We start from the raw sequence: 27,289 nt of genomic DNA on the forward strand, positions 1-27,289 counted from the left end.
ATGTTTATACTTCAAACTCACATTAGCATAGAAAAGACTAGCCATGGTTCTTGACACTGCACTGATCAGGGAACGCTCCCCTGACTTTATTGGAAAATCACATAAATGAGAGGGCAGAAGTTATGACTATTCAAACTCGTCACGTTGTGTATCATTAGTGACAGAAACCTCAACAGGTTTAGACCTTAGTAAGATCAGGATGCAGCTTGTGAACACAGACCAGAGAACAGGGTAATCCAAAGAGACTGGAGTACTGTGAGGAAGTAAAAGGCTCTGCTTTTATTTGATTGATGAAGTAGACAAAAGCTGCAGGGGTGTTAAACTTGTTCTTAACCAAATATTTCCTTCAGAATGATTTAGATTTTGCTTGAAAAGGTAATTAAGTTCGGGGTCTCTAACCTTCACTCAAATTTTTCATCCTTCAATAGCAAGAAAAATCAGCAAGTGGAATAATTTATGAAGAGGATAGAGCAGGTTCTTTATCATTTGTCTCCTGAAACAAAACTTGATTTAAACCAACCAGATATTACAATTTAAAGTTTGAGGTGAAATTCCAGGCTCATAATATAAAAGACATATAGAAAAAAGGCTATTTTGGTCTTTAAAATCTATGAGCTTTTAACAAATGTAGGAGGAAATCTCAGAAGACAAAAAGATCATCTACTCATGCAGTTTAAAGAAGCTCATGAATCTTAAATGCAAGTTCGTTTTTAGGGGCTACCTTTATTCTACCAAGCTTGATCTGCCAGATTCTATCGGAAACAGAGGATAAGAAGAAAAATACATTTCAACTTGGCAAACAAAGGGTTTTCCTTTAACGTCAGATAGCATTGTTGAGATCAGAACTGCCAGAGGTTAGAATTCGTTGCTAGAGGTAGAGCTTTTGATCAAGAAAGAAGCAAAAGGATTAGTTAGTGTTTGTAAGACAGCAACCGGTCACTACTATATCATTTTGCTTGCAGGGAGATTCTACTGGGCCTATCACTAGGACATAAATGAATCCACTGGTTCCCTAATGCATTTTTGCCTGGAAAGTAAACTGGCCCCTGTAGAATTAATTATCTATGCTTTTTTTTCGGTCACTTGTTCATGTTATCACAAATTCAAACTTTATAGCTTTCTATTCTGGCTGCCATCTGTCTTTTGACAGATGAGTGTGTGCACTTCTCCAACCACACAGCACAGCTTGAATCACTCATATCACGATGCGTCAGATATTAGTCTTCCTTCTCTCACCTGTTAATGCAACTCCATTTTGTTTAACATCCTTAAACATTCAATGACGCAAAGAGCGAAAATTACTCTATAACCCAGCGGTTAAGGAACTTATCTGAAAGGTAGAGCACTTTAGTTTCATTCCCTGTTCCAGGGAGTAACATTAGTACAAGGTAGAACAGCAGCCCCAGGAGAGACTGAGTAACGCTATTTCTTCCCCCTTGCGTATTCCATACCACAGTCTTGAAAACTCTCCGTGGAAATAACAGACACAGGTTCAAATCCACTTATGCAGAAGAAGGATTCAGTCCTGGGTCTGCCCTGCCCGGGGTGAATCCTCTAAGCTCTGGGTCTCTAGATAATAAATATACTATCAGCACCTCCATTCTTTTTAAAATTTGGATATATTCATGGCTTTCCTACATGCTTCACATCATTAACCAATTTTTTTTTTTTTCAGGAAAACTTTTTGTTTGCCTCTTTGGCAATGCAGAGCTCTGTCTATCTGTCTTAGTACAGAATTTGGCTTTTTAATCTCTGTCTTGTAGCATAACAGATACATGACATACATGATTTTCTCTACTACATCAGGAGGAAGTTTTTTTTTTGCACTAAGTTAGGATTCATAAGCATGAATTTACTAGCAAAGACATGGGAAGAGCACTATTTGAAGTCTTAATGTATGCCTCTAAAGTATACTTCTGCAAAGTAATTTCCAGTGCTGCTCTTCTACCGGTCTGTTAAATCTGTATGTCTGATCCCAAATCAACATGGTTTGGCATCCAATTCCGCATCTGCCTCTTTGAAGCTGTCTTTTGCTCCTGCAAAGAGTATTTTGGTTATGACTCAGACAGCAACATTCTTTTCTCCAGGGGTCACCCCTCTCTGATTTTACACCCTCTACAAAGACTAATTGGTTGCAGGCGGAACAAGCACCGTGACATTTCATTGGCCATGTGAAGAGTGAGGAGATGTTAACAAACAGCAAGCTTTACAGAGTTTTTCTCAGCTAGGAAAGGAACAAAAATCAAATGAATGGGAGACTTACACACACATGTGCACACACACAGACACAAAATCTGTACCTGCACAGCTAAAAAACATTTGAAAGGAAAAAAACATCTTCTTGAAACCCAAAGATAGAAGCCTTTAGTTAATGACAGTTTTAAAAGATCTCCCCTCAGTTTCAAGCACGGCTACCTCTTTTCTGACAGCTCTTTTGTGTAAGCAGTAGAAGCACTTGGGAAACCCCTTACTCTGCTTCATATATCTGAACTACTTTTTGTGATGCTTGCAAAAACAATGAAAGCATCTGTGTTGCTCAGGACTAAAATGACAACTGCAATGTTGAAAGATGCCGTATGTTTTGTCTTGGGCTGACATGCAGATGTAACTGACATCTAAAACATTAGATCATTTTTTGTTTTGTGAAAGAAATTGTGTGTCAACAATATTTAGCACGCTATTAAAGAAAAAGCAGAGAATTCAGCCACAGAACTGAACAGGTTCCTAAGTTATTGCTAGCAGACATAGCAACAATCCAAGCTCTCACAAGCTAAGTCAAGCCAATGCTGTTTGTTACAGCATGGAATGGAAGATGGTGTCTTCCGGATGGGATTAAGAACTCTCATTCCAAACACCTGTGGCTGAAAATAAGCCACATGATCTTCTTCTCAAGGCCAGGGAGTGACGCTCTGCTAAACAGAGAGTCAGTTAATCATGTTCTGATTTTTATGTTCTCTGTATTTTTAGTAAACTATTTGCTGGCATGACTATAGTTGCTATGCTGCCTTAGACAAAGAGCTACAGATTAATGCTGCATGCCAGAGGAAAAAGCAACCAAACAAACCCTGTGTATAGGGCATGCGAGAGAGAGACCGGTCACTTTACCAACTGGCTCACAGTGGGATACAGTCAGGCAGCTAGGGGCCCAAGGAGACCCAGCATCCTGACACTGAATACCGAAGAACATCAGACAGAGGTGCATCCAATATTTGAAAATAATAGGTAAACATCTTCCTTTAGGCCTGCTCTACCCTTTGGTAGCATTTAGGTTGCAGCCATGATTGGTAGAACTCCATCTCATGTGCGCTACTGTTCCCAACAGTATAGACACGATTACCCTCACAAGGTAGAGCCATATATATAGCAGACAGACACAGCTATTTATCCGGACATAGAGTTGATCCATTGTATAGACTGGGTAAATAATATGGCTCTGTGCTAGCAATGAAATGAAAATACATCCCATCTACTGTTTATCGTAATTCATTAAGTTTTTTAATTAAAATGTAGAATACAATAAAAATTCCATTAAAAGTTTTTCATGCTGTGTTTGAAAGTTCTTATGCAAAAGGAGGTTTTGATACTAGTAATAGGAAACATTACTGGTTCCGAACAGCTGCAAGTCAGTAGTGATGATAGCTTTGGTGTGAATATAAAAGTGAAAGTGAATATAAGGTGCACGGAGCAGGTGTCATTAACACATATAATTTCAAACTGTAACAACTTCTGACATGATGGATAGACGTATCATTTCTAGGCTTTAACTAGTTTACCAGATGATCCCAGGCCAAACCACCGCTCTCCGCACCAACAAAACCTGCTACTTTATTTTTTGTTAAGTGTCAAAGAAATCAAGGGTGCAAATTCCTAAAAGTTGTGTGTTACTCCTATGTTAAGTTTATGCTAGAAACAATAAAGCTCTTTTAGTTTGGACGTCACCCAGATGAACAAAACTTGTTTGAATTTCCTAAACCAGATTCTCCCCTGCTCTAGCTGTCCCATTTGAAAGATGACCTGACGCTAACTCTCTCCTCTGTTCCAGTGGCTTTTGCCAGTAAAGGCATTTTGGTCAGGGAGCGTTTTTTTCGCATACCAAATTAATGCAGCTCCATATAGAAGTCCATAGTCGACATGGTACACATTTTAAAGAGATAAATGATGAACTCTCAAAGATTATTTTCCATGACATACTTGCCATATGGATAACCACAGTGCTGACAACATAACACTGCCCACTATCAGTAGATTCACAATGGTGAACATGCTATAGGTAGAACACATAAAGGCATAGAGACCACATCTTCAGGACTGTTACAGGAAGGTCCCACGTTATCTAAATTAAACAACACAATTACAGAAATATTCCGGGATAGAAAAATTTCTGAAAACTCAAGTTGCTGTCTAGTTTCTTATGTATCTTACATGACTGCGGACTGCCAAAGGAAGAATGGAGAACAAGAGAAATGACAAAGATACAGGAGTTGGTGTTGGTTAAAGTACGGGGCTGGGACTGAAGAAAGACAAGTTCCTGTCTACTTATTTTTCATATCCTAGAAGTGTTCTTCTTCCTCTTCCTTCTGCTAGATATTGCGATACATTTTGATGGAAAGAATGCGTACATGAACTTGTGTATGAAGCACGCATTTGCTAATTGTGTAAGGCATCTAGCTATTTAAGCTATATTTCCTTTGTATTTTTGATCAGGATGTAGAGACAGATGAAGCAGTCACTCGACTTGAGAATCTGTTGCAGTGTTAACGTAGGGCAGTAGAGGAACAAACCGAGTGGTTAGCTCTAGGCAGACATCCAGAGAAAATTTGTGTGTCCTGCAGGATACTGTTGTTTTTAAATAGCATTGAATTAGTTTATTAGTATTGAACTTTCAGGCATTAAAATTCAAAGCAATCTATGCTTTCAGAAACAGCAACTCAGCTTCCATCTCCCAGAAGGAAAAGGATGTAGGCTGGGGGGTTTGGTTTTACTCACTGCACATATCTCCCTCATCTTCTCCCTTGTCACAGTCCCTGATGAAGTCACAAGCCTGCCCCAGTCGGATCACTGTTCCATTCCAGCAGCTGAAGGAACCTTCCAGAGCCATTTTTGAGCCAGAAGCAGATCCTGGAGAAAGACAAAGCAAAAACCACTTCAGATCACTGAATTGCCCTCCTCCCAGTGAATAGGTCGCAGTATCCTGGAAAACACAGAAGGAGAGAGTACCCTTTGAAGCATCCCAGCCCACAGTCCAGGTCTCTGAAAGTATGTAATCATTGTAGCAAGGTATATAATTATAACATAAAATCAACTGTTCTACCATTTCCAATCTTTGAAGTCTTGATAAAGCAATTTTTAAAATTCTGTTCCACCTGTTTGATCTTGCCAGATTCCTAATAGTTCACACATTAGAGAACTTCAGTCCCCCAGGTATTTCTGGTGTTTTAACTCGGAGGGCAGCTCCGACCCATGAAAAGGGGACTGAAATCCTACATCCTGCTCTGCTTTACTTCTGAATAACAACACAACATGCATGATAGATTTTTAATTGTGTGTGAATTTACTGCCAGATTGCCGGTCCTGAAGACTGATATCCTTTCTCTCTAGATCAGAAATAACATGGCGAGTAAAGCATACAAGCTTTCTCCATACCCTCCTGTCAACCTGCATTACTTATGTCTTGAATGTATCATATCATCATACCTCTGCAAGACAGAAAATACTCTGACTTTTGTTTGCAGCTTTATTTTTCTACTCTATCCACTCCCACTCCAGCATCCTGCACTCCTCGCCTCACGAGGGAGTCAGGGGGTCCCACAGCAATCTGAATCTACTAGGATACTAAAATAACTAATTCATTTTATCTATGCCAAGCAGCAAAAACCAGTTAGCAATGTGGAAGAGAGCCAGCTCTTGTAAAATGGGATCACTGAACATAGGATTAGAAGCCAGTACCATGCATGGAGAAATGACCCTGAGTTCTTATCCCTTAGCATAGTCCTTTCCTGGAGGCACTTGATCCCTTGACAGCTGAGAAGTCAGAGATCATCCAGCCTGATGGGTATAATCTTCCTTACCACAGGGCTTCTCTGCACCTGAGTTCTTTGATTCTGGCTAAGCAAGACACTTAGGACAAGAACTGATTTTTTTTTTTTTTTTTTTTAAATTAAAGATATATGCTCTAGATCAGCCACCTGAAGAAGTCAAGAATTACTTCAGGAATAGCCTATAGTCAATACGTATGGAGGGGGACAAGCCTGATCAGTGCAAGAGTACCTTCCACAAAAAATATGAGTGTAGATACAACGCACTAAAACTTTCCTGACTCTCCGCACAGATGTGCTTCCAGTCCACTACTCCTGGAAGGCAGGTCTAGAAGTACAAAGAGATCTGTGCTGCAAATTCCCCACTGCAACAACTCCTCCCCTGTCTCATATTAAATGGGTAAGTGCTACAGATTAAACCAAAGCCTCTGGGCAGAATGAGCCATTGTTTGCCTAACTCATCCGTGCTTGCTAAACAGAGCAGCTACATCATGTTCTCTGGTACTACAGGGAGCTGGGAATCACTGGTGATTCAATTAGATATGCGCTTGATACTTTTATTTATATTGCCTGCCAAAACTAAAAATTAATGAAGCATGTAGGAAAACAACCACTACTTCTTTTCAAGCTTATTTTATGGTACAAATCAATTCGGGAGTGAGGGCAATACATGCCAAACCTTCTTAATAAAGGACCCCAGCTCCGGAAAGGGTGCTCTGTGTTACTGTCAGCTCATATATTTTGATTGCCTTAGAGCAATTCTAGCTTATGGCACGCAGGCTGCAGAGTGCCCTTGTATTTCAGTCAGGGTCAAGGCATCACAACAGAGGAGAACCGTGCAGAAAAAAAACAGACCAAGTAACTCAGAGCTGGTCGCCGGCAACTTTTGCAGGCCTCTCAGTAAGGGCTTAAGGCAGTGAGAAGATTCCCTCCTTGCCCTTGCAGTGCTCCTTGCAGAATATGCACCCTTGGAGATGCTGCTTAGAGCCTTTCCTATGCTAGAATCAAAGTTCTTCATATGTCACAAGCCAGCCACAATTTCCGGCAAGGCAGGTGGGCAGGTGCCTTGAGGCAAAGCCAGGATGCCAAAAGAAACAACATTGGTAACTCCGTAGGTGTCACTCTCTCCTCCCAGGTGTAAGCAATGAACCCTTGCGGCACCGTGCTGCTGCAAGTACCACCTAACGAACAGATAAGAAACAAGACCCAGAGCACTTCTGTAAGGCTAGTGACTTTATGACATTCTATGAAATCTTGAAGTCCCAGTCAAATTCAGAAGTGTTTTGCCTTTCTGAATTTCCCCAAGGATGGTTTTGGAGAAACTCCCGTGTTCATTTCCAACTCTCATGTCCCACACAGCTTGTCTGCAATCCTTTCGGCAACGCCTGTGTTTTATCCCAGCAGCTGCTGCATTTCAAGATCATATGCAGATTCAGAGGAAGCACTGTTGTAGGGTATGGAGTTGTTCTGTTTACTCCAAACATTGTAACTCCACACTTTATAACTTTGTAAAGGCACTCAGCTTTCCAAGCACAAGACTGCACTGACATTATTTTTAACGTAACCAAGGCAATTCAAGAGCCCCACTGTCTTCCTGGGTGTCTTTGCAGTAGCCCGAAACCACAAATCTCCTGAAGTCGATTGACCGTGGTATTTAAAAGCCATCAGTTACAACCAGACATCAAGCAATTCCAGAAGCTTTTCCTCCAAAACAACACAGCACATTTGCCTGCTCATTTATCCCCATGGAGAAAGGACAGGAATTACTTCAGATTTGCATTAGATGCACATAAACATGTTCCTTGTATAGGTTAGAGAACACAAATAGCAAAGCAGCAGCTGAGAGCAGAGCTGAGGGTTCTGTGACTGTGCATGATTTATTCTTGTCTTCTGTTTGCATGCTCAGTATGTGCATAGAGGCAAAATGAACTGAATAAAGGAGAAGATTAACTAGCAAGATAAATAGGTAACCAAAAGCCACCCAAATACACATGACCCTTTCAATGCGCCACTTGATGCAGATGTTTGTATCCAAGCTCAAGAAAGCTCAATTTGTAATTAAAATATTTCATAACAAAAACAGACATTTGTTTTGACTTTTCATTTCCCAGCCTCAATCGTGCCCGGCCAGGTGAGCAAGAACGACCTTGACTGCTGAGTCAAGTGGGCTTGACTTGCACACAGAAAAGGTGTAAGGGAAGGAAAATGAATGGTATCAAACAAGTATCAAAGTAAAATTTGTGGGAGACATCCTTTATATTTACAGCAATGTTTATGTAGCCAGTGGCATCCATAAATTATACTAGTCATTAAGCTGCAGCACGGCTGGCTTGGAGTCTTATAAATCATTATTTAAACAGCAACATTAAACAAATGGCATTTCAGGCTCTAAATTGAAAGGAGAAAAAATACAATCCCTTGGGGAACAAGTGCTGACTTAGTAGCTCACAGGTCCTGCTTTCGAACACAGTTCAGCCTTGGCAATGTTCAAATCCAGTACCAGTCCCTGGATACAAATGACACTGTCTGGGCTCATGACTGGCCATGCTTTTTGCACTTTCTGCCCAGCAGGATCAGCATGGAAGGCAAAAATCACGAGGCTTAGTGCAACACGGGATGAGCAACTTACTGCTCAGACTGTGGGGCCAAGGGGGAAGTATTTCACTACTCAACAGTTTTTCCTCAGACTTGGGCTGCCTCTTCTCTCTTCTCTCCCTTCTCGAGAGAAATCAAAGTGTACTGGCAAGTCCTGGTGAATCTTTCTCAGAGGACTGTGGCCAAAGAGACCACGATATTTGCTTGACTCTGGCCATTGCAGAATGGAAACCTTCAACTTACTACCATGACACGTGGCCATGCGGGGGACAAGAGCTAAATTCTTACAGTCATTCACAAAGATATCCCTGATCCTGCAAACTTGCTGCACCACTAATTATCCTGCAGGATTAATCAAGGCAAACATAATTATACCTTCAAGTGTTACATGAAAGTTATCAGGACAATTTTCACGGCTACCAAAAGCTTTTGGGACCAACACACCCAGGTAAAGCACCCCCACCCAGCACGCAGGATAACAACAGAGGCTAATAGGGTAGTACTGGGTTGCTGTGAAAAAACAACTCACTGGTACTCTGCAAAAAAGATAAACAGAAATCACAAGGGCCTGGGGTGAATTTACATGCTAGTGCCCTTTCCAAAGCAGCTGTTCTCTGGGCTATTCCTAAGAAGCTCTGTGCTAGGCAGTGGAGTCCCGACTCCATTGGTTCCTTGGGTGAGACCCCAAACCTGTCTGAGGTGAAAGGCCTCCCCTTCTTAAGTGCCTGTACATCTTAAGGAATACTTACACATGAAACTCCACCCTGCTTAGCTCACCACACATGCTACCCTCCAAAAAAGAGACATTTGCTTATTATTTAATTACATATCTTAAAAATGTTTTCTAACAGGCTAGTGCTGCAGTCTAATGTTCTTCCCTCTGGCCATGGAATGCCACCAAAAATCCTGTTTTTGAACCTCACTGATGTTGCTTGTCTGCTATAAGCATTCATCATTAACTTCTCAATTTCATTTGCTCCTCTTCTGGCCCGAGATCAAGGCCCTGACTCAAAGATATTTAAGAAGAGAGTACTTGGGGATTTAAAGCTTATGTGAAACAAAGAAAGGCTGCTGTCTTAAGGGCATAGTTATGCCCTAGTTATAAAAGGATGGTGAGATCTTGGGGTGGGGGTGGGGGTGTCGATTATTGATTTTTCTGTGACTCACTGTTCCTGATGGGCATACCATTTCTTCACTCTTCATCTCCCACCCTCGAGCCTTATAGCAGTGCAGACATTTGAAGGCTGATGGCTCACTTGGCACCGAGGATGGTCATACCCCAGGGCAAAGTCAATTTTCTACTGATAATGGGTCAGTAATAACCTCTGCCTCCACCATTACGGAAATTGGAAGATGAGAAATAAAGGAGATAGGAAAGTGGAAGAGGAGAAAGGGAAGTTCATGGTTCAGGGAAATGAAGCCAGCCTTGGCAAATGGCCACTCAACTCTAACGTGATATAGGGCAGATCCCATAAATCAAATCTTTCACAACCAGCAGGCTGTCCTCTTTTTCCAGGCACCCACCCCAGGACACCTGAATTCAGATCTGCAGAAAAGCCAAACGGTCACAGTGGCAAATGAGACCAATGAGAGATATGCTTGGAAAACACGTCGTCCTCAAAAAAATGCTTTGAAAAAAGATTGGACTCTAGGTTCCCCAAACCAGGCAGCCAAAATTCATTAACATTTCAGAATTTCTGGCTTTCATCTTTGTAACAGCATCATTACTGTTGCTGTCATTGCCTAAGGATGCAAGTGAAACCACATTTTTAAGAGGAGGCAATCTCTTTTACTGGACTGACTGGATATAGGCAGGAAAAAACAGCCCACGTTTGTATGTGTGTAAGCTTGCCCATTTTTCCAGTTACATAAATTGGCTTTAATCTTTGTATTTCAATTCCTATATGTAAAATGGGAATAAATTCATCACAGGAGCCCCGTGAAGCTCATTTCATTAACATTTGTAAGGAACTATGATGTTATGATAACAGAGCCATGAGAAAACCTGAAGGAAATTATTTACTCTGTCTGCAGAGTGCAGTTTGAATAATTTACCGTATAAAATGAACAGGGCCACACATTGGATGAAGACAGTACGGAGAATACTAAATAACTTCTCACCGAGTGAGCACCACCTGTCCTGCACGCTAAGGGGGCACCACTCCCACAGTAAGCTACTCCAAGGCTAGAAATCTTGCTCTTTAGATACAGTTAGGAAACAGATTTTTTTTTAATTTTATAGCAAATTTCAACATTTCAAAATGTATTTCAGCATAAAATAAAAATGCCTAAATATCTCCAGACCAAAAATTTCAAAACAATTCTGGTTTGGAAGCACTGACTTGGGAGGTTATAACAAATAACCATATATTGACATAAAACCAAGAACACTGAAAACATTTAAATTCAGACGAAGATGAATTTTCTGGCAGGAAATTCAAGTGGAAACTTACTGCTTAGGAACTCATGCCAACAATTCACCTAGCTCAGTTCTGATGTGCTGACCCCCCTCCACCGACCCTGCTGTTTCAAAACAGGGTATTATGCTAATTTTAAATATATGCTAATTTTAAAACACCTGCTCCTTTAGCCTTGCCTTATATGCTAGTATGATTGCTTATAACGGAGAAAACTTTGCAATATACCTAAGGAACAGGCATTTGTTCACTGCCACACTTCAGTAGCGCAAACTTTCATATGGCCTTAAAGCACTCAGATTAGCCACGTCCTCTGTACTCTCTCGGAAATGTTTTTGACGAAGTCTAATTACGGAAGAACAGGTACATTTCCTAATTTTTAACTGAATGACTTCCCAGCCTTAATGCTCAAGTGATGTAGCTTTCCTGAATATACAGCAACAACTAGCTTCCTTAAAACTTTAATTAAATAAGAATGTGGAATACAGAAAATTAGCCATATTTCACACTTTCCAGTTTTTCAATTAGGGAAGTTGACTGAGGGTCTAATATTTATCTTCATTGCTCCTGAGACAGCAAATAATTGCTGAGCACAATAAATGACATAAGAATGTTTTTCCCTATTAATCTTGCACAAAAACTAGCTGGTTTTTTTCGTTTTTGTTATGGCTCACAGTAAAATATGTATTTTTTTTTCCCTGTGTTTTGCTTAGCAATCAGTAAGCAAAGCCAACAGCACGTCCGAAAATTAATAGTATGTAAGCAAATAGTAGCAATTAATAGTATGTAAGCAAACAGTAGCAGCGGAGAATTTTATAAAGGAAGTGTCGTGATTTTCCAGCGTGCAGTGGTACCTACCTACTCAGGGACATCTACAAAATTGAGAGGGTCCAAAAGGGAAGGAAAATTAATAATCTCAAATGCCTATGCAACCCTGTGCATACACAGTTATTGGATTTTTTTTGTTGTTACATCTAGCATACCAGATCTTCAAGGTTTTCATCCTTAAATATAAACATCCTGACTTAGAACAATGGCTAGAGTAATTTTTAAAAACATCCTCAAATCTCATTCATTTTGGTTACTTTTTGACGCTCTTGTTTCAATAATCAGACCACATTTCCTATTTGATTCCCTCTTCTCTAAGGTACCTCTGCATCTTTATGAGTTAAAACAAGCTTTCATACCTTTCCTAAAAACAGTGACTGTTCTATTTTTAACAGCAAGCAACCGGATTTTTTTTTCCTGTGATGTCCGTGAATTTTTCTGAAATGAAAACCTTGGAGAGGGAGAATAAAAACATCCTGCTTCGCCCACAACCTTTCAGGCAGGTAATGCTGGCTGGACTGTTTGCTAACTCACTGGAAGATGAATGCTGGTTGCCACGTGGGGTGGACCCTAACATGGGGTGCACCCTAACGGGATCACGAAGTGGCTAATATCTCTAAGCTTACGTATAGACAACAGTGGCAGAGCTAACACAGGTCCACCTTTCAACATCAGGTATGGAACTGAATATGAAATAAAACAGGGTTACTAGAGACATGCCAGGAAAAGAGTGCTTCCAGACTTCATGCATCCCTTTTATGGGAAAATCATATAAGCTGATTAAAGAAGAAATATGTGTAATTCTTCACATTTTGCTTCTTAGAAGTCTGGATTCAAATGCTCTTTCAATTATTTAAGTTTTATCTTTAACCATTCAGACACCCTGATTCCAAGCACAACCAACACTGCCACTCCATGTAGCGCCATGTAATATTTTCTCCCCCACCCCCTCTTTGGGTTCTTGAAAACACTACATCAAGAAAAATATCAATAACATTTTAAAGAGGAGAAAATTGAGGTACATCAGCTAATTTTAAATAAAAAAATAAGATTGTAAAGTGCCAAAACCAGACTAACCATGACTCCTATTCAGAACTTTACCTGCTGGACAGAAGTTGCCAAGCTACTAGAAAAATCACAGAAAGGAGAGACTGGAGAAGATAGCTTGGCTCATCAAGAGCTGATTTCACTGAGGTCAGATATAACCTTTCCCTGAACCCTGCAGTAGCAGCATCTCAGTATTCTCTCTGTCATACGCTTTTAGCCCTGCCAAACCAGTAAACAGAGATACGTTTGTATACCTTGTCATGAAGAAACACAAACAGAAGTATGACACTTACTGTATTCAAAAATCATTTTGGATAGAAATCATTTCTAAAATGCAATCCTGCTTCTAAACTGTTTAAAGCGGCATTTTTTCTTTTAGCTGTCAGCACTATTAAATTAAGGTTTATGGCCTCAACGCAGATCAGTAGCTGGGAGAGATGGGTAGAATATCACAAAACAGCACAACCACTGAAATGCGTAAGTCGGTCCGTTCAGCAGCGTTCAGCGACGCATGACCATATTACAGTCGTATGCTTTACTGGGCAAAGCACTGGCCCCACAGTGAAGAGCCACGGTTATTTCAGGTAGGAGCAGGAACAGGCTGGGGAAAAGAGTTTTACATCATGCCACTCCCCACCATGCCAACCTCTTTGTAAACACAGCACTTGCTGTCAGGGAGCCGTTGTTTGTTTTTCGCTTTGTTCTAAAACAGAGCAACAACAGCTCAAACACTCGAAGCCCAAGCAAAACAGAATAGCACATGAGCACTTACTGTGATGGAGACCAATAGCAGTGGTGACACATAAGAGGTTTGCCACTGGGAAGGATTTATACGGATGCAGGCCATCCAGCTTTCAGTTCTACGGAAGCAAAAGGCAATCACCACGGTGTTACCCTACCTCTGCACACCCTTGAACATCAACATACTCCCGGAAGCTATCGCTCACTGGTGAGCCTCCAGCTGAACGCACTGAAGACGGCCTACATTGCAGTGCTTTGAAGCCAGTCCAAAGGGATGGAGAAGTAGCAGGTCTTTGCCCTGGTGTGCTAGGCTGTGCTTCAAGGCCTATTTACACTTGAATGAAATTACCCCAGGAGCAAAGCTGCTGAAAGTCAATGGCCCTGGACATCAAACAAAGCCTGGAGACGGACTCCTTTCCTGAGTCTGTGGCTCTGCCAGGGGCGCTCTGCTAATCCCTGACTATGCACAGGGGTCTTGTGAATTGGGAACGTTTGCAGAAAAAAACCACAGGCCTCAGACAAGCAAGCAAGGACTGGCTCTGTGTAAGCACAGCTGCATACTGAAGACCTTGGGGAAATAAACAAGTGGTGATATTACAACTGCAAAATGACCATGTGGGTTACAGGCACTCTCCCTGGTGTCTTGTGGCATGCCAAAAGACAGTTTGGTTAACACTTTCCCTGCAAGAACTCTTTCCCAAATACGTACTGGGGAGAGACAGAATTGTAAGAGTTGACCAGTACCATTACTCAAAATTACCATTCCCTGAGGATGAGATGCCTGTGGGTTGTTAGCCACAGCTACCTGCTAGACAAATGTTAAATAATATTGAAAAGGTTTTCATTTTTAATACTGTAAGAGAAATCTTAATCGGTTACTATGTCTAAAGACAGATCAAGGAGATAAAACAGAACATGCCTTATGACTCTATGACTTTAGTTTAACATCCTTATTTATCAATAAGTAGACTGTGCAATCAACCTAATTCTTTGAAGATTTTATACAGCTATTCAGAGCTAACATCCATTTCTTTTACAGTCCTCATCTTCAAATTTGCCATCATAAAATGTATTCTACCCCAAAGCATTCCCTTATATCTGCTTCGGCAACAGGATTTCTGCTGAGTGTTAAGTTCCCTTTCAAGCTTCTTCCAATCCCTCTTCCCCCTTTTTAATGACAGATTCAGTTGGAGCATTAATCTCTTAACAATTAGCAACAATATTATTAAATTCTCACAAATTTGCTACTGTTTTTATTATGTAAAATGCTCCTCCCATCTCGGTAGGTTTCAGCTAAGCTTTACACCTTGCTGATTCTTGATAAATCTATTTATACAATGCAAATGTACCGTTTCCTTGCAGGCAAATCCTTTGTAACTACAGAACAATTCATCATACGAAATACAGAAATAAGAGCGCACTCAGCTTACTGCTCGTTCTTCATCAAGAACTAGTAAACAAACACATTTGGGTACTCAAAAAGTAATAAAAACAGAATATTTGGGTGCTAGGTACACTACAAAATAAATGGGCCTAGTCTGGTTTTGTGGCAACAGGGCTAGTATGATACCCAGCAGTAATTATGCAAACATCAGTGAAGGTGGAGCACCACAACACATGGAAATGGCATACAAAATTCAATCCAGTCATACATGCGTAACATTGTGATTGACTTGGAATCAAAAACTACTAGGCATGTGAGAAAACTAATAAAAAGAAACACAAGCTAAATTTCCGGAAATAACGAAATTCAGTATTTCAGGAAATGCTCTCCACCAAACATCTATCAGGTTGTGGCAGAGCTGCCAAGGGCATGGTGAAAAAAACATCAATGGGGGGGAACATTACAGTTAGCAAGCTGTACTGGATAGCACAAGCTGGGCAAACATACCAAGTAATAAAAAAAACCCCAGTAAACTGTGACTTGGCCATAAAATGGACTACATGAGACCTAAAGGTATTTTACATTTACACGTATTTAATCTTAAACATAATTTGGTCTTGAAGTATAGATTTAAAAGGTCAAATAACGATTAAGATTAATTTTTAAAAGCGTTTCATGAAGTATTTTCATGAGATCTTGCTGCTGAGCAGTGGACCTCTTTGCGAGGTCTGTCATCTTTGGGAACATATATTCTTCCTGATTTTTACTACGATCCACAGGGTACTACGTACTTGTACTTCCATCTTAAACCGCCCATGGCCACCTTTCTGGTATAGTTCAGCAAAGGCATTAGATACCTTTACGCAAAGGCATTAGATACCTTTTATCTATTCTACAAAAAAAGCAGTCAAAATACCTGACCTCTAGCCCTCCTGTGACTTTAGCTCAATGGGACGTGGATGCAGTTTACCAGCGATAACGCCACTAGGCAAGTATTCACATAACTGCAGTATCTCAAAGCCTGGAATGTAACGCATAACGCACAGAGAATCTGTGAAATATTATCAGCAGTGAAATATTACCAACAAAATTAACTGCCCTGGATTTGTACTTAAACCAGATGAAATGACTCCTGCCTCAACATTCTGCTTTGCAAGGATTTCTTGATAAACAGCAGCAGGACTCTTACACAGCAGTAGTTACAGTAAAGGCTCTCAGCTCTGTTTTGACCATGCCCTTCCTTCCCATCCCAGATGTAATTACTGCTGCTTTTTAGTGGGTAATATAATTTTAAACAGTCTGTCAATGAGGTATCACAAAGATGATGAAAATGCCTTGCCTTAGTATCTAATATGGATAAAATCAATGAACCACTGTCCTTCAGGCAGTAACACATTGGAAAACTCGGAAGCCTTCGAGTTCACCGTAAGCCAGCTCTTTATGGGTAACAGCCATTGCATTCTGAAAGAGAATCAAGTTTTCAGCAGGAAAGCTAAGCAAACTAAAAGCTTGCAAAACTTGGATTTGCCACCCTATTGATCAGCTCCCTATGTGTAAGAAAGCTTTAGCATAGACAGTAGTAGTGCAAGCTTTTTGTGCACTGCAAAAATTCATCCATCCTACTTTCATTTTATCTCCTACTGCTGTTCCGTGCAGTGACAACGCTGCTGAAGTCTTTGGACCCGCCCACAAAATGCAAAAGTGAAACATATTTCACAGCAGTTGCTAGACTACTTTCAGGTAAATCATGACTTTAAGCGGCCAGCTCATCCAGTGTGTCCCGGGAAATAAAAAACCTGGCTTTCTTTTCCTGATACCCAACAAGGGAAGCTAAAGAATTAAAGCACCAAGGAGTGGGCACAAAACAGCCAAAACACAGCAACCCAACATCATTATTTTTTGAGGTACTTCAAACTACCACTCCATTTGTGTGTGCAGGGTCCTTGAATTGCCCGCAAAACACCTTCAAAAATGCTGCCTATCCAATAAAGAATCTGACAGTCGGGATTTCCAGATTGGCTCCTATGCTGTGACCTTGCACAAGTCTGTTCACTTCTTCAAGCTTCCATTCCATTGCACATGACAGAAAAAAGTAACACTTTGTGGAGAGGTATGCGGCCTCACTATTGTTTAGAACTAGAGCTATGTGGATTGTGTATCTTTTTCTGCGTAGAAAAATCTGATTTTAAAAGCCAATCCAAAATGAAAGTGTTCCCTGCAAAAGAAAAATGTTTGCTAAGCATTAGTCCAAAATATTTTATTTAACTTGTAATAAAATATTAAAGTAAGAAAAAGTATTTTGTTCAAAATCTGTTTCATTTCAGATATTTAATTTTTCCTTTGTCCCTTTTAACATACATAGCTTCAAACAAAAAAAACTAACATCTAAGGAAAAGGTATGAAAATTTAGTTTCCTCTCCCACTTTTTTGTCAAAACACTTACTTACTAAAAATTTGACCAGAATTTTGTATTGTTTTGTCCCACTAAAGCCGCATTTTTATCAAACCTAAAATACAAATGAGGAGATGCTGCCTATCCTTTCTGTAACAAATGGAGGCTCTCAAGTGAAAGGCTATACTGAGTATATCAGTAAATGCTAATTGTAAGCCCCGAGAATGACAGAACCGCTTTAGTCATTACCACATGCTAATGCGGCATCTGTTTGAGGAAGCCCTCGGTCATTTCAGTTTGGTCCCGTCCCCTGAAATCTACTCACTCGAATACTGCACCCAAAAGGGAATTATTTACAGTGATAGCACTGACATGACTGACAACATTCTCTCCATTTGGCATATATCAAAATGCACGAATACTAGCAAGACACAGATTTAACTCGGGGAACCTCAGATTTGCAGAGCAGTGAAAAACCACCATTAACATCTTTACAGTTTCACATAAGAACCATGGACATAGTATGCTGCTATTACTTTCTCAGTGAGTAACAGGTAACTTGACATTAAAAATCTCATTGGCAATTAAGGTGAGAGATTAAACTTATCTACATACATTCTGCAAACTGATTTGGCATTTGTTGATTAATGCAGTAAATGAGATGCTAACAAATTTTATATGCAATGATATAAATCATTAACTTCACCCAGCAACGTATATATGGTGCCAAACAATTTGTGATGCTATGTCATTAAATTTAAATAGTGAGTAACTGTTGCAGTTTTAGTATAAGATTATGAACAGAGACCTCTAGTTTCTGAGCAGAATTACCCCCAGACTTGCCACTGAAGTACTCGATACTATTACAATTGCTCAGATGGATTTTCAAAATTCAAGAGAAAGCTACTTTTCATTGTGTAATGTAGTAATAGAAATATTCCAACACCAAGCCTGCATCCAACCTTCTCTTTGAACCTAGATTTGAAAGCAAAGATGCATTTTGGGAAATGCGATTTACTATTCCAAAAAGTTGCTTTAAAAAAAATGCCCACCTCCGCGTTGTCTGTTGATACTCAGTACAATAGAGGTCAGCCGCCTGAAGAAACTGCAAGAAGAAATGCCACAGAAGTGCTCTGAGATCCATTATGAGTATTTGGCACAATTACCGGAAACAAAGGAGAGTCCCTGTATTACACTATTTTATGGATGTTACCTCTCAATAAATCAGCAGTCCCTGGTACTTTCAAACGCACTGTAAAAAATTCTCAAGATAAAGATATTCCTGTCCATAAATCCCAGGCAGGACTGGGCTCTAGTCTTGGTAACAATACTTTGGCTCACTGCTATCAGCCCTAATGAGTTAAACTGGACTGCAAGTACATCCTGGAGTCGTTCCTAGCTGTGGTACAAGCAAGTCCCTTTGGCTGCGGGCAGACATCCTGCTCCAGCTGCACGGGCAGGAGAGGTTATTGCTTCCATCTGTTCAGGACTGCTTTCCCTTCTGATCCCTGATGAAGCAGCATGTGCAAGTACTCCCTAATTTACTTCAGGTAAGTAAATTCAGTCAGACAGGCGAGCCCAGAACAACAGTTCTTACCAGCTCAAGTCATTTAAGTTAACCTGTCAAAAACAAAAGCTGCTCTCCTGGCAGATCTGTGATGACTGCAGATAGTCTGTGAGACTGCATGAGTTCAGTACTAGGAACAGAAGAATCTGTGGACTGAGGTACTTCTCATGTGAGGATCCATCCAGTAACCCTTACGCAGGCAAAACTCCAGCTAAATTAAAGCTGCTTTAAAACAGCTCACAGATGCTTGTCACCTGCTTAAAGACTAGAGAAGTAAGGCCACCAAATAGTGGGGCTACCAAGTAGAGGAGTAACTCATTGCTTTTGTCACCTTCAAAAATGTCATTTTAATACACAAGATAATTCTGATACATGATAATAATCTAATAGTAATATCCTGTGCAAAGTCATTTATGGAAGAGGAGGTACTTCCTCTTTTTTTTTTTTTTGTTTATGAAGGTATACTGTGTGGAACATCAGACTAGTTAACTCCCAGTACATTTGCAGCTGTGAGAAAACTTGTAAACACAGCTTGGTCTCGATTTGCAATACTCAGCTCACGTCTGTTTCTAAAACAAGGAAAATGGGAAAAAAAAAAAACCTACCACAAGTATGTTCAAGCTCAAGAGGAAATTCTGTCTCAATTTAGAACTGCACAAGAGGGGCCTTTCTTTAAACCAAAGCTGGAGATAAAAGAGGGGTGCATTTATGTACAGCAAATTGTAACAGCTTTTTTGCAGAAAAGTATTTAAAACTACTAAAACATGATACTTTCATCATAACAACCATATAACCAAAAAGACTTGTTCCAATTATATGTTCAGAAGAAACACTTTCTTTTAAACTTTCCTGATAAAGAAGATACATTATCGTAACACTAACATAACTGAACATAAATTCCCTGACATAATTCTTGGTGGTATATTATGCCTAAAATGTCCTGCCAGTTGAAATTTAGGCTAGAACTCAATGATCTCAAACAACTGAACATGAAATGACCCATTGTCAAATGCAACCACATATCTATGCAGAAGTACAATGAATTAAGGTTCAAGGCAAATGTCGCATATGATATAGATCTTAACCTCATTTAGAAGCAACCTTGTTTAAGGCTTTGCTAAGGGATTGAGTTACAGCTTCTGCTTAAACAGAAGTGACAGAGTCATTCACAGGGGTAATGAAAATAAATAAGATAATGCAAGTGAGGGAACCGCACCTCCGGGTAAGGAAGTAATTGAAAAAATAACATGGATCTTCTATTACCACTCTTTGGAAAGCAGCATGGCATCCAATGTCCAAACGCAATTCAATTTAGGTAGATTTTGCAGAGAGCCTTCAATGAGGTCTCCCAAAAAGGACTGTGGTCAACAAAAAACAAAGCTGTTACATGTAAATGATTTTGTAAGAATGCAGAGGAGCAATATGATATACAGAGCTCCATTAGGAGGTTCTTGGCTCTAGCTCTGCTTCTACCATCAACCACTTTACTTCTGATAAACCACTTCTGCCTTTGAATGTTCTTCTCTGTGAAAAGGGTGTCTCTTCAGCTGTATACCTTCTTTTCTAAACTCATTCACAGAATGATAATGCGGGAACTCAGGCCTGATCTCTACTTTTATAGCGATAACTGATACAGGTTTCCCAGCATAGCTGGTGCTTTTATTCTTTTTTTTTTTTTTTTTTTTTTTAATTCAAAGAGGCTTCTAGGTCTGACTAGAAGCATCCTGTCAAAGCTGCATAGATGAAGCTTGTACAGACAATGCTGGAATTATAAAGTATTCCTGGATATCACTATTAGTCTTGCATTCAACACCCTTCTCCTCCCCCCACCCCCCAGGTTTATCCTAAGAGACTCTGAATAAATTCCTGCAAAATAATTATTAAAAATGATTTATCCAGCATGCTAATAAGTGAGAGTTGAGGGTATTCAGTACAGGAGTGCTTGTTAAAGATCCCTTGCCTGACACTGTTCATTTGAAAGTGAGGAACTGGTGGGTAGACTTTATAGATTACAGGTATTAGAGCACCTACTGACTTCAAAACGATAGTTCTGTTACAAATTCCAGGCTGTAATTCTTCAAGCAAAGCATTGTCCCCTTTCTGACACTCTGATGATGCTATGATGTTAAAGGTGGAAGGAACTGAAGCGCTTCTTTCTCTCTCTGACATGATGCCTAACTTTCAGATAGGTGAAATCACAAAAGATGAATACCACCTTGTCTAACTTCATACAACAAGGCATCTGAATACCTGAACTAAATCTTGCCTAGGGAGACTGAATCCCATGATATCATGAATTAAATAGATGACTGTTTCATTATACAGATTTTACGCCCCGACAGTTCAGGCAAGGTCTACACCGAGTACTGTGCTGTACTGCCTGGGAATCAGTGTTGCAAGCTGGAGTCTAGGATGGCATTTTTTCTCTTTCTTCTCTTCAATGGAGAATGGCCACATTCTGGCCTGCGTTCAAATACTACAAAAAGCAACCAGCATTTAAAATTGTTTCCATTTCCTCCCATCTGATTCCATCCCCGGTGACAGCTCATCTAAGGCTCACTCACTGTGGCCCAGTCAAAGGGCTTTGCTCACCTACTCGCCTTAGTATTTGTGCTAAGGAATTCGGAATATAGTTTCTTTGTCCTTTGCCTGGACACAGGGCACAGCACGGAACAGACCCATCTGTGAGTACTGCCTGTAGAGGGCATAACAACATGAATAAACGGCAACAATAATAATAATAATCTGTGTATCTGCAGAATAGTATCGCTGCGGGCTTGTAAGGTAGGAAGAGTAAATTTCCACGACTGACTTCCATTTGGGAGCATCTTGCCTGATCATGACAGTTGGGGGTCATTTCAGCAGTTACCTGAATTGTCCAGAAGAGGAATACACCATTTACCTGAAGGGTCATATAATAATACAAACTGGAATGTTCTGACTGCTGTTATATTTGAGAAAGAATGGTAATGCTTTACAGATGCTGCTGATGTCTATCACTGCTAATAACAGAAGAAGCAAGTAGAAACACATCCAACCCATTCATTATAATTTAAGAGGAACTACAAGAAGTGGCAAATTAGCCCACATTCTACAAACCAAGAAATAAAATGGAGACTACTTGCTACAATATAAAGTTACAGCCGAGTAATAATTGCCCTAAAGGTTGCATGGTGAGATTAGGAGAGGCAGGAATGTTTTATGACTACAGGGAAAAGGAGGAACAGGCTTGTTCGAATGAGAGAAATTGCTTGATTTCATCTGGGAGCAGAGGGAGCTGGAAGTGCTGCACAAGATAAAATTAGAAGAAAACTAGACAAACACTGTAACCATGGGGGACTACAACAAAGCACTGTCTTTAAAATGCTTGTAACTTTATAATGATATATATTATTATAAATACTAAGCATCAGTTCTAGCCTACTTTAACAACTTTGAAAGAACAACTACAACTTAAATCAACTCTTCTATATGAAGAGGCCAGCAATGACAAACAAATTGAAGTGCAAAACAGCAATGCTCCTGTCAAACCTCTTCTTAGGCTTCTCTTTTTTCAAAAGGCTTAGCTAAATATAATAGAGATGGATCTTCAGCTGATATAAGTTGTCCAAGCTCCAACAACCAATGGAATAACGCACATGTGCTTTACAACTTTCGCTAGCAGAAGATCTCCCCAAGTGAGTTGACAGCATGCCTTCAGCATCAGACGTTCAAGGTGGTCCCCAATAAGAGAGTGAGATTCCAAATACTGGCTCCCGTCATAGAGCTTGCTGTTGTTCCTCCTTTCTCTTCAGGCAACTTGGTCAACATTTCTTTCCCTTCCTTCAAATTACTTCAGGAAATCACTTACATGCAATAAATATTTAAGTTACTTTGCCGCCTCAGCCATTTGGCAATTCCTGTAGACAGGTGAGTCACTTTACTACTGTTTATTACTGATCTGTACAATAAAAGCATCTGATGAGATAATACTGTTGCTAAAATTTTACACTTAGTGTTCCTCACTGCTTTCTTATGTTTCATTAATGTTAACACAGGTTCATAAATATATGCATATACGCTGCTATTCAATGAAGTGCTTGAAGAGTTGACAGTGACTTTCTAGAAATCAACAGTAACTTTGATAATATTACAGAAATTTTGAAATTTGATATTTCATCTTTTTTTTTTTTTTATTGTATACCATAATGCTGGATTTATGCAGTTGTTGCTTGCCACCCTAAATGACATCTTAAAAATCCAATATGTAATTCAGGCTTAAGCGCACAGAATATTCACTGCTGTAGTCTCTGCAAAATAATTTGCTCTGGGTGGTGGCTCACAGAAATCAACCAGAACGGGTTAGATCCCAGCATGTCACAACACACCATCTTGCCAGAACAGACAGATTGCCCCTCAACCCTCAAAGTTTTGAGGTATCAAAATAGTTGCTTTCTTCATTTCTGTTCACATCAAATGTAAAAACCAGCACTGATATTTCCTGAACATGATAAATGTCTCTGTAAGAGTTGACTAGATTATATTTCTTTGGAGCTAATAAAGACATTTCCAAACCTCTTATTTTGCTTACAAATTTGCTGATACTCCATCAGTCTTGCCCCATGAACAAAACACTTCAATCTAGAACTGGACCCTGAATCCAGCTAACTCATTTAGGTACTTGCAGCCTCCCATTTGTACACAACTTCAACACTTCAGCTGGAATTCATTTAAAGAGGGGGAAAAAGTATTCGTAAAATTTCTTTCATGTAATAAAACCTGTACTGGTAATTTAGGATCTTTCCATCCATGTATGTCTTCTAGATCAATATGTCATACCAGCAGGGCTTTCAAAGGCTCAATTCATAAAAGCACTGAATGCCTCACTTACGGAGGTGCTCCATAAAACTGCCTTCACAGAAGAACAATGTATACTCTTTCCTTTCTTGCTCACACAGGTGAGAAGCATATCTCTATGCAATTCAGTAATGATGGCATTTTTTGAAAATTCCTGAGGGACAGAGGAGCGCAGTTCCCATTAATTTGTGCCCCTAAATGACCTGGTGGCTTTTGAAAGTTCCTCTCTTTCTCCACCTTTTTCTTGACTTTAAAGCAAAAGAATCACAACACACAGGTTTAATACTCCTGATCGAGATTCTGATGTGCAACTACTGATTATGAGTTTCCAAAGGCTCCATAAAGAAGTCTGATTTGTTTAAAGGGCATGCACTCCTTTTCAGATAACTTTGGATCCCCATTAGAGATTCTTAAATTTATCAGGGAAAAATTGAAGCATCTGACTTAGTCAGCTGGCCTTTCTATTTACATATTATGAAATTGGTTTGGAATTACAAGGTTGGGGGCTTTTCGGTTGTGCTGCTGTGGAAGGCCTCCTCCACTGCATCCACCACTGCTGATGTGAATGCCACACCTCTCCTGTGCTTATCAAACAACGTCTGCGGTTTGACGCAGCGATTGGCTTGCTACAAAAGCCAGCTGAAGTGGACTATGAAGAAACAGAACAGCAGGACAAAGCAAGCATGTGTTAGCACTCTGCAACACAAAGGTTTTGGACAAAGCTGTCCAAGCTGGGCAGGCTCTTATAGCAAGAATGGGGCAGATTAGCAATAAGACATGTCAGATAGAGAAAACAAGCTGAAATGGAACGTGTCAGAAGATAAGCCCAGAGCTACTAGAGAAATGCCCTGAGCCCGAATTTAAAGAATTCTTCACTATGGTAAAGCAAGAGAAGGAATTATATACTTCTGTTCAGTTCTGTATGTGTTGCACTACTACAGAGCAGCAGTACCTCAGAATCCCGCGTTGGTGTATATGACACCTATGCAGGCCTTTAAAAATTAAGGTTCTTGCTGTTGACATTGTTCCATTAGCATTTTATTCTCTACAACCTGGAGCCACACACAGAAAATCTTTTCCTCCTTGTCCCATCTTCTCCTCACACTCGGTCCTCACCTTCCAAACATGATTTTGCTCACCATTTCCCCTCAGGCTCTGGTGAGTCAGGTCAGCAAAAGGAATCAACTTCCACCTCAACTTTCGAAGCATTTACTTTTGCACTTGATCATTTTAAATGTTAACTGATTATCCCTTTTGCCTTTCACCTGTCTTCACAATTTACTGAATTTCCCCCAGCCTCACTTGGTTTCCTTACAGAGTATCCACCTAATCAGTTCACTCTGGTCGACTGAGTGACTTGTTGACTAAATTTGACTGCTTTAGTTAATTAGTGGGTTTTAAATGTTTACTACAGCCCCTTCCAATCATTTACTCTGACCAATCAGAGGTCAAACTCTTTAATCATTTCCCCCATCCAAATAAATTATTCCTGCCTGATAGCCTATCATTTGTTTTCAATGTTACTGGTTTATCACCATCTTTCCTTTCCTCATCTTTCCCTCTCTCACTTGTTCTTCTGCTCACATAGTCTGACTACCATCCTTGCAGCTCTCTGCTTGACCATCTCCAGCTTCTGTTCTGACTTCCTAAGCTTGACCTCTGCCTCTCATTCTCATGTAGTGCCTCTACATCACACTGTAATTCCTCACAAACATGAATCAAGTTGCATAGCCAGGTCTAACATTTTTAAATATCTGTCTTGCTTAAATCAAAACCTTTCTTACAGCTGACAGGGAACGTTATGGGTCGGTACAAAACAAAATCCAGAGCAAATCTACCCTTGACTTTGTTTTAGCAAAATCAGGGTTATACATGCCCTCTGTTACAGGCCAGCAGTCTTTTTGAAAATGCAGTGGTTTATTACAGAGAGAGAAAAAGGGAAATAGACTGCCTACTTACACAATCGGCCAGGTTGCATAAATCCTTGAATTTGGAACAACACTGGTTTAAAATCATTGGGTCATCTGTAAATCATCACTGTCCTCCCCATTTCCCAAGTGAGGATAGTGAATCCTGGGATTGTTTCAATAAATCCAAGCAATTAAAACATCACAAGACCTAAGTGGCAGCAATTAATAGTAATAAAAATAAGTTCAATTTGGGGAAAGCAGATTACAGAGTTCATTTTCTTTCACTGAATCAATGGCTCCCCGTTGAAATAAGCCTTAATTAAGGGAGAAGGTCAGGATAAAAATCATATACAGTATTAAAAAAATAATGTATTGGCCAATTCTTCAAGGTGTTAAAAAGTACTTAACACCCACAACTACCAACATCTGCAGGAGGAACTGAGGGATTTGCAGTGTTTCTCAGCTAGTTTCCAGTACCCCTAAAGAGCAAGCCCTTCTCTTCTGATTATTAAAGCTTGGAATTTTAAAGGCTGAGATTTTTCAGTTTTCTTTCTTAACTCAAATCACCTAAGCTTTTCTAAGTTAGAGCAGAGGAACCTGCTCCACTCTGACAAGACAGTAACTTTGTATAAAGAAATATCCACATTCAGCCTTTTCATAGCAGATTCCAGCCTTTCCATCTTCTATCTGAATGGATCAATTAAAAGGACCAATTTTATGGGTATTATTACACCCTCTAAAAACATTTCTTTAGACCTCTGTCCTCATATCTTAAAAAAGAAATACATGATTACTAAACAAAACAACAGAGCACTAGGTCCCATTCACCAACACACTGTCATGACAGACCCGTACAACCAAATGCTGTAGATATCCAAGTTCATCTTTCCCTCCTTTGGTGAGTAAAATAATGTTTTAAACAGACTAAATTATTTAACATAACCACCACTGTCTGAATTTTGCTCCACAAGAAGTAGGTGTTCGCAGTAAGCAACAGAAATGCTTAATTATTAATTCATTATTGTAAGAAGCTTCTCCACCACTAATTGAGTTACTGTGCCTTTTCTAGAAGAAATTTTGAGACTAAATTTGCTTAATTTTTTATTCCTATAGTTACTGTAATTGAATTTTTAAAAGATGAAAATGGAAAATGAAAACAAAGATAAGCCACCTAATCTGTGGACTAAATTTATTTTACCTACATGGGCACAAACCACAAGTGAAATACTTTACACTCTGGAATTACCTTTGAACGATTGAGCTTCACTACAGCTACCACATTCTCGACTGTAAAGCAGTTTTTTCTCCAGCAGGAAATCCCTAATGCATTAAAACACTAGCATGCTAGAGATGGTTTTTGGCACGCAACCTGAAGTCAGAATAATCAATCATGCCGCATGGGGGAACGGAGGTGAATGGGGAGGAAGGTGATTGCCGAAGTATTTGGAGGCAAACATACTTAAAATAGTAAAACTTTTCCAAATGCCTACTTAGTGAAATTAGATCTACAGGCAAACTAGCTCAGAGGAACTGCATA

General features: G+C 39.9%; 1 protein-coding gene across 3 annotated transcripts in view; it reads right to left on the minus strand.

Annotated features, from left to right (window-relative positions):
• ALK (ALK receptor tyrosine kinase) overlaps window positions 1-27,289 on the minus strand; it is a 328,503-nt gene that overhangs the window by 80,473 nt on the left and 220,741 nt on the right. For all 3 annotated transcript variants that reach the window (XM_068940074.1, XM_068940075.1, XM_009690143.2), the window contains one exon: window positions 4,987-5,118. In XM_068940074.1, the coding sequence (XP_068796175.1) occupies window positions 4,987-5,118 (132 nt within the window). The remainder of the gene's footprint in view (window positions 1-4,986; window positions 5,119-27,289) is intronic.

This window comes from Struthio camelus, chromosome 3 (assembly GCF_040807025.1).
Source record: "Struthio camelus isolate bStrCam1 chromosome 3, bStrCam1.hap1, whole genome shotgun sequence".
NCBI classification, from domain to species: domain Eukaryota; kingdom Metazoa; phylum Chordata; class Aves; order Struthioniformes; family Struthionidae; genus Struthio; species Struthio camelus.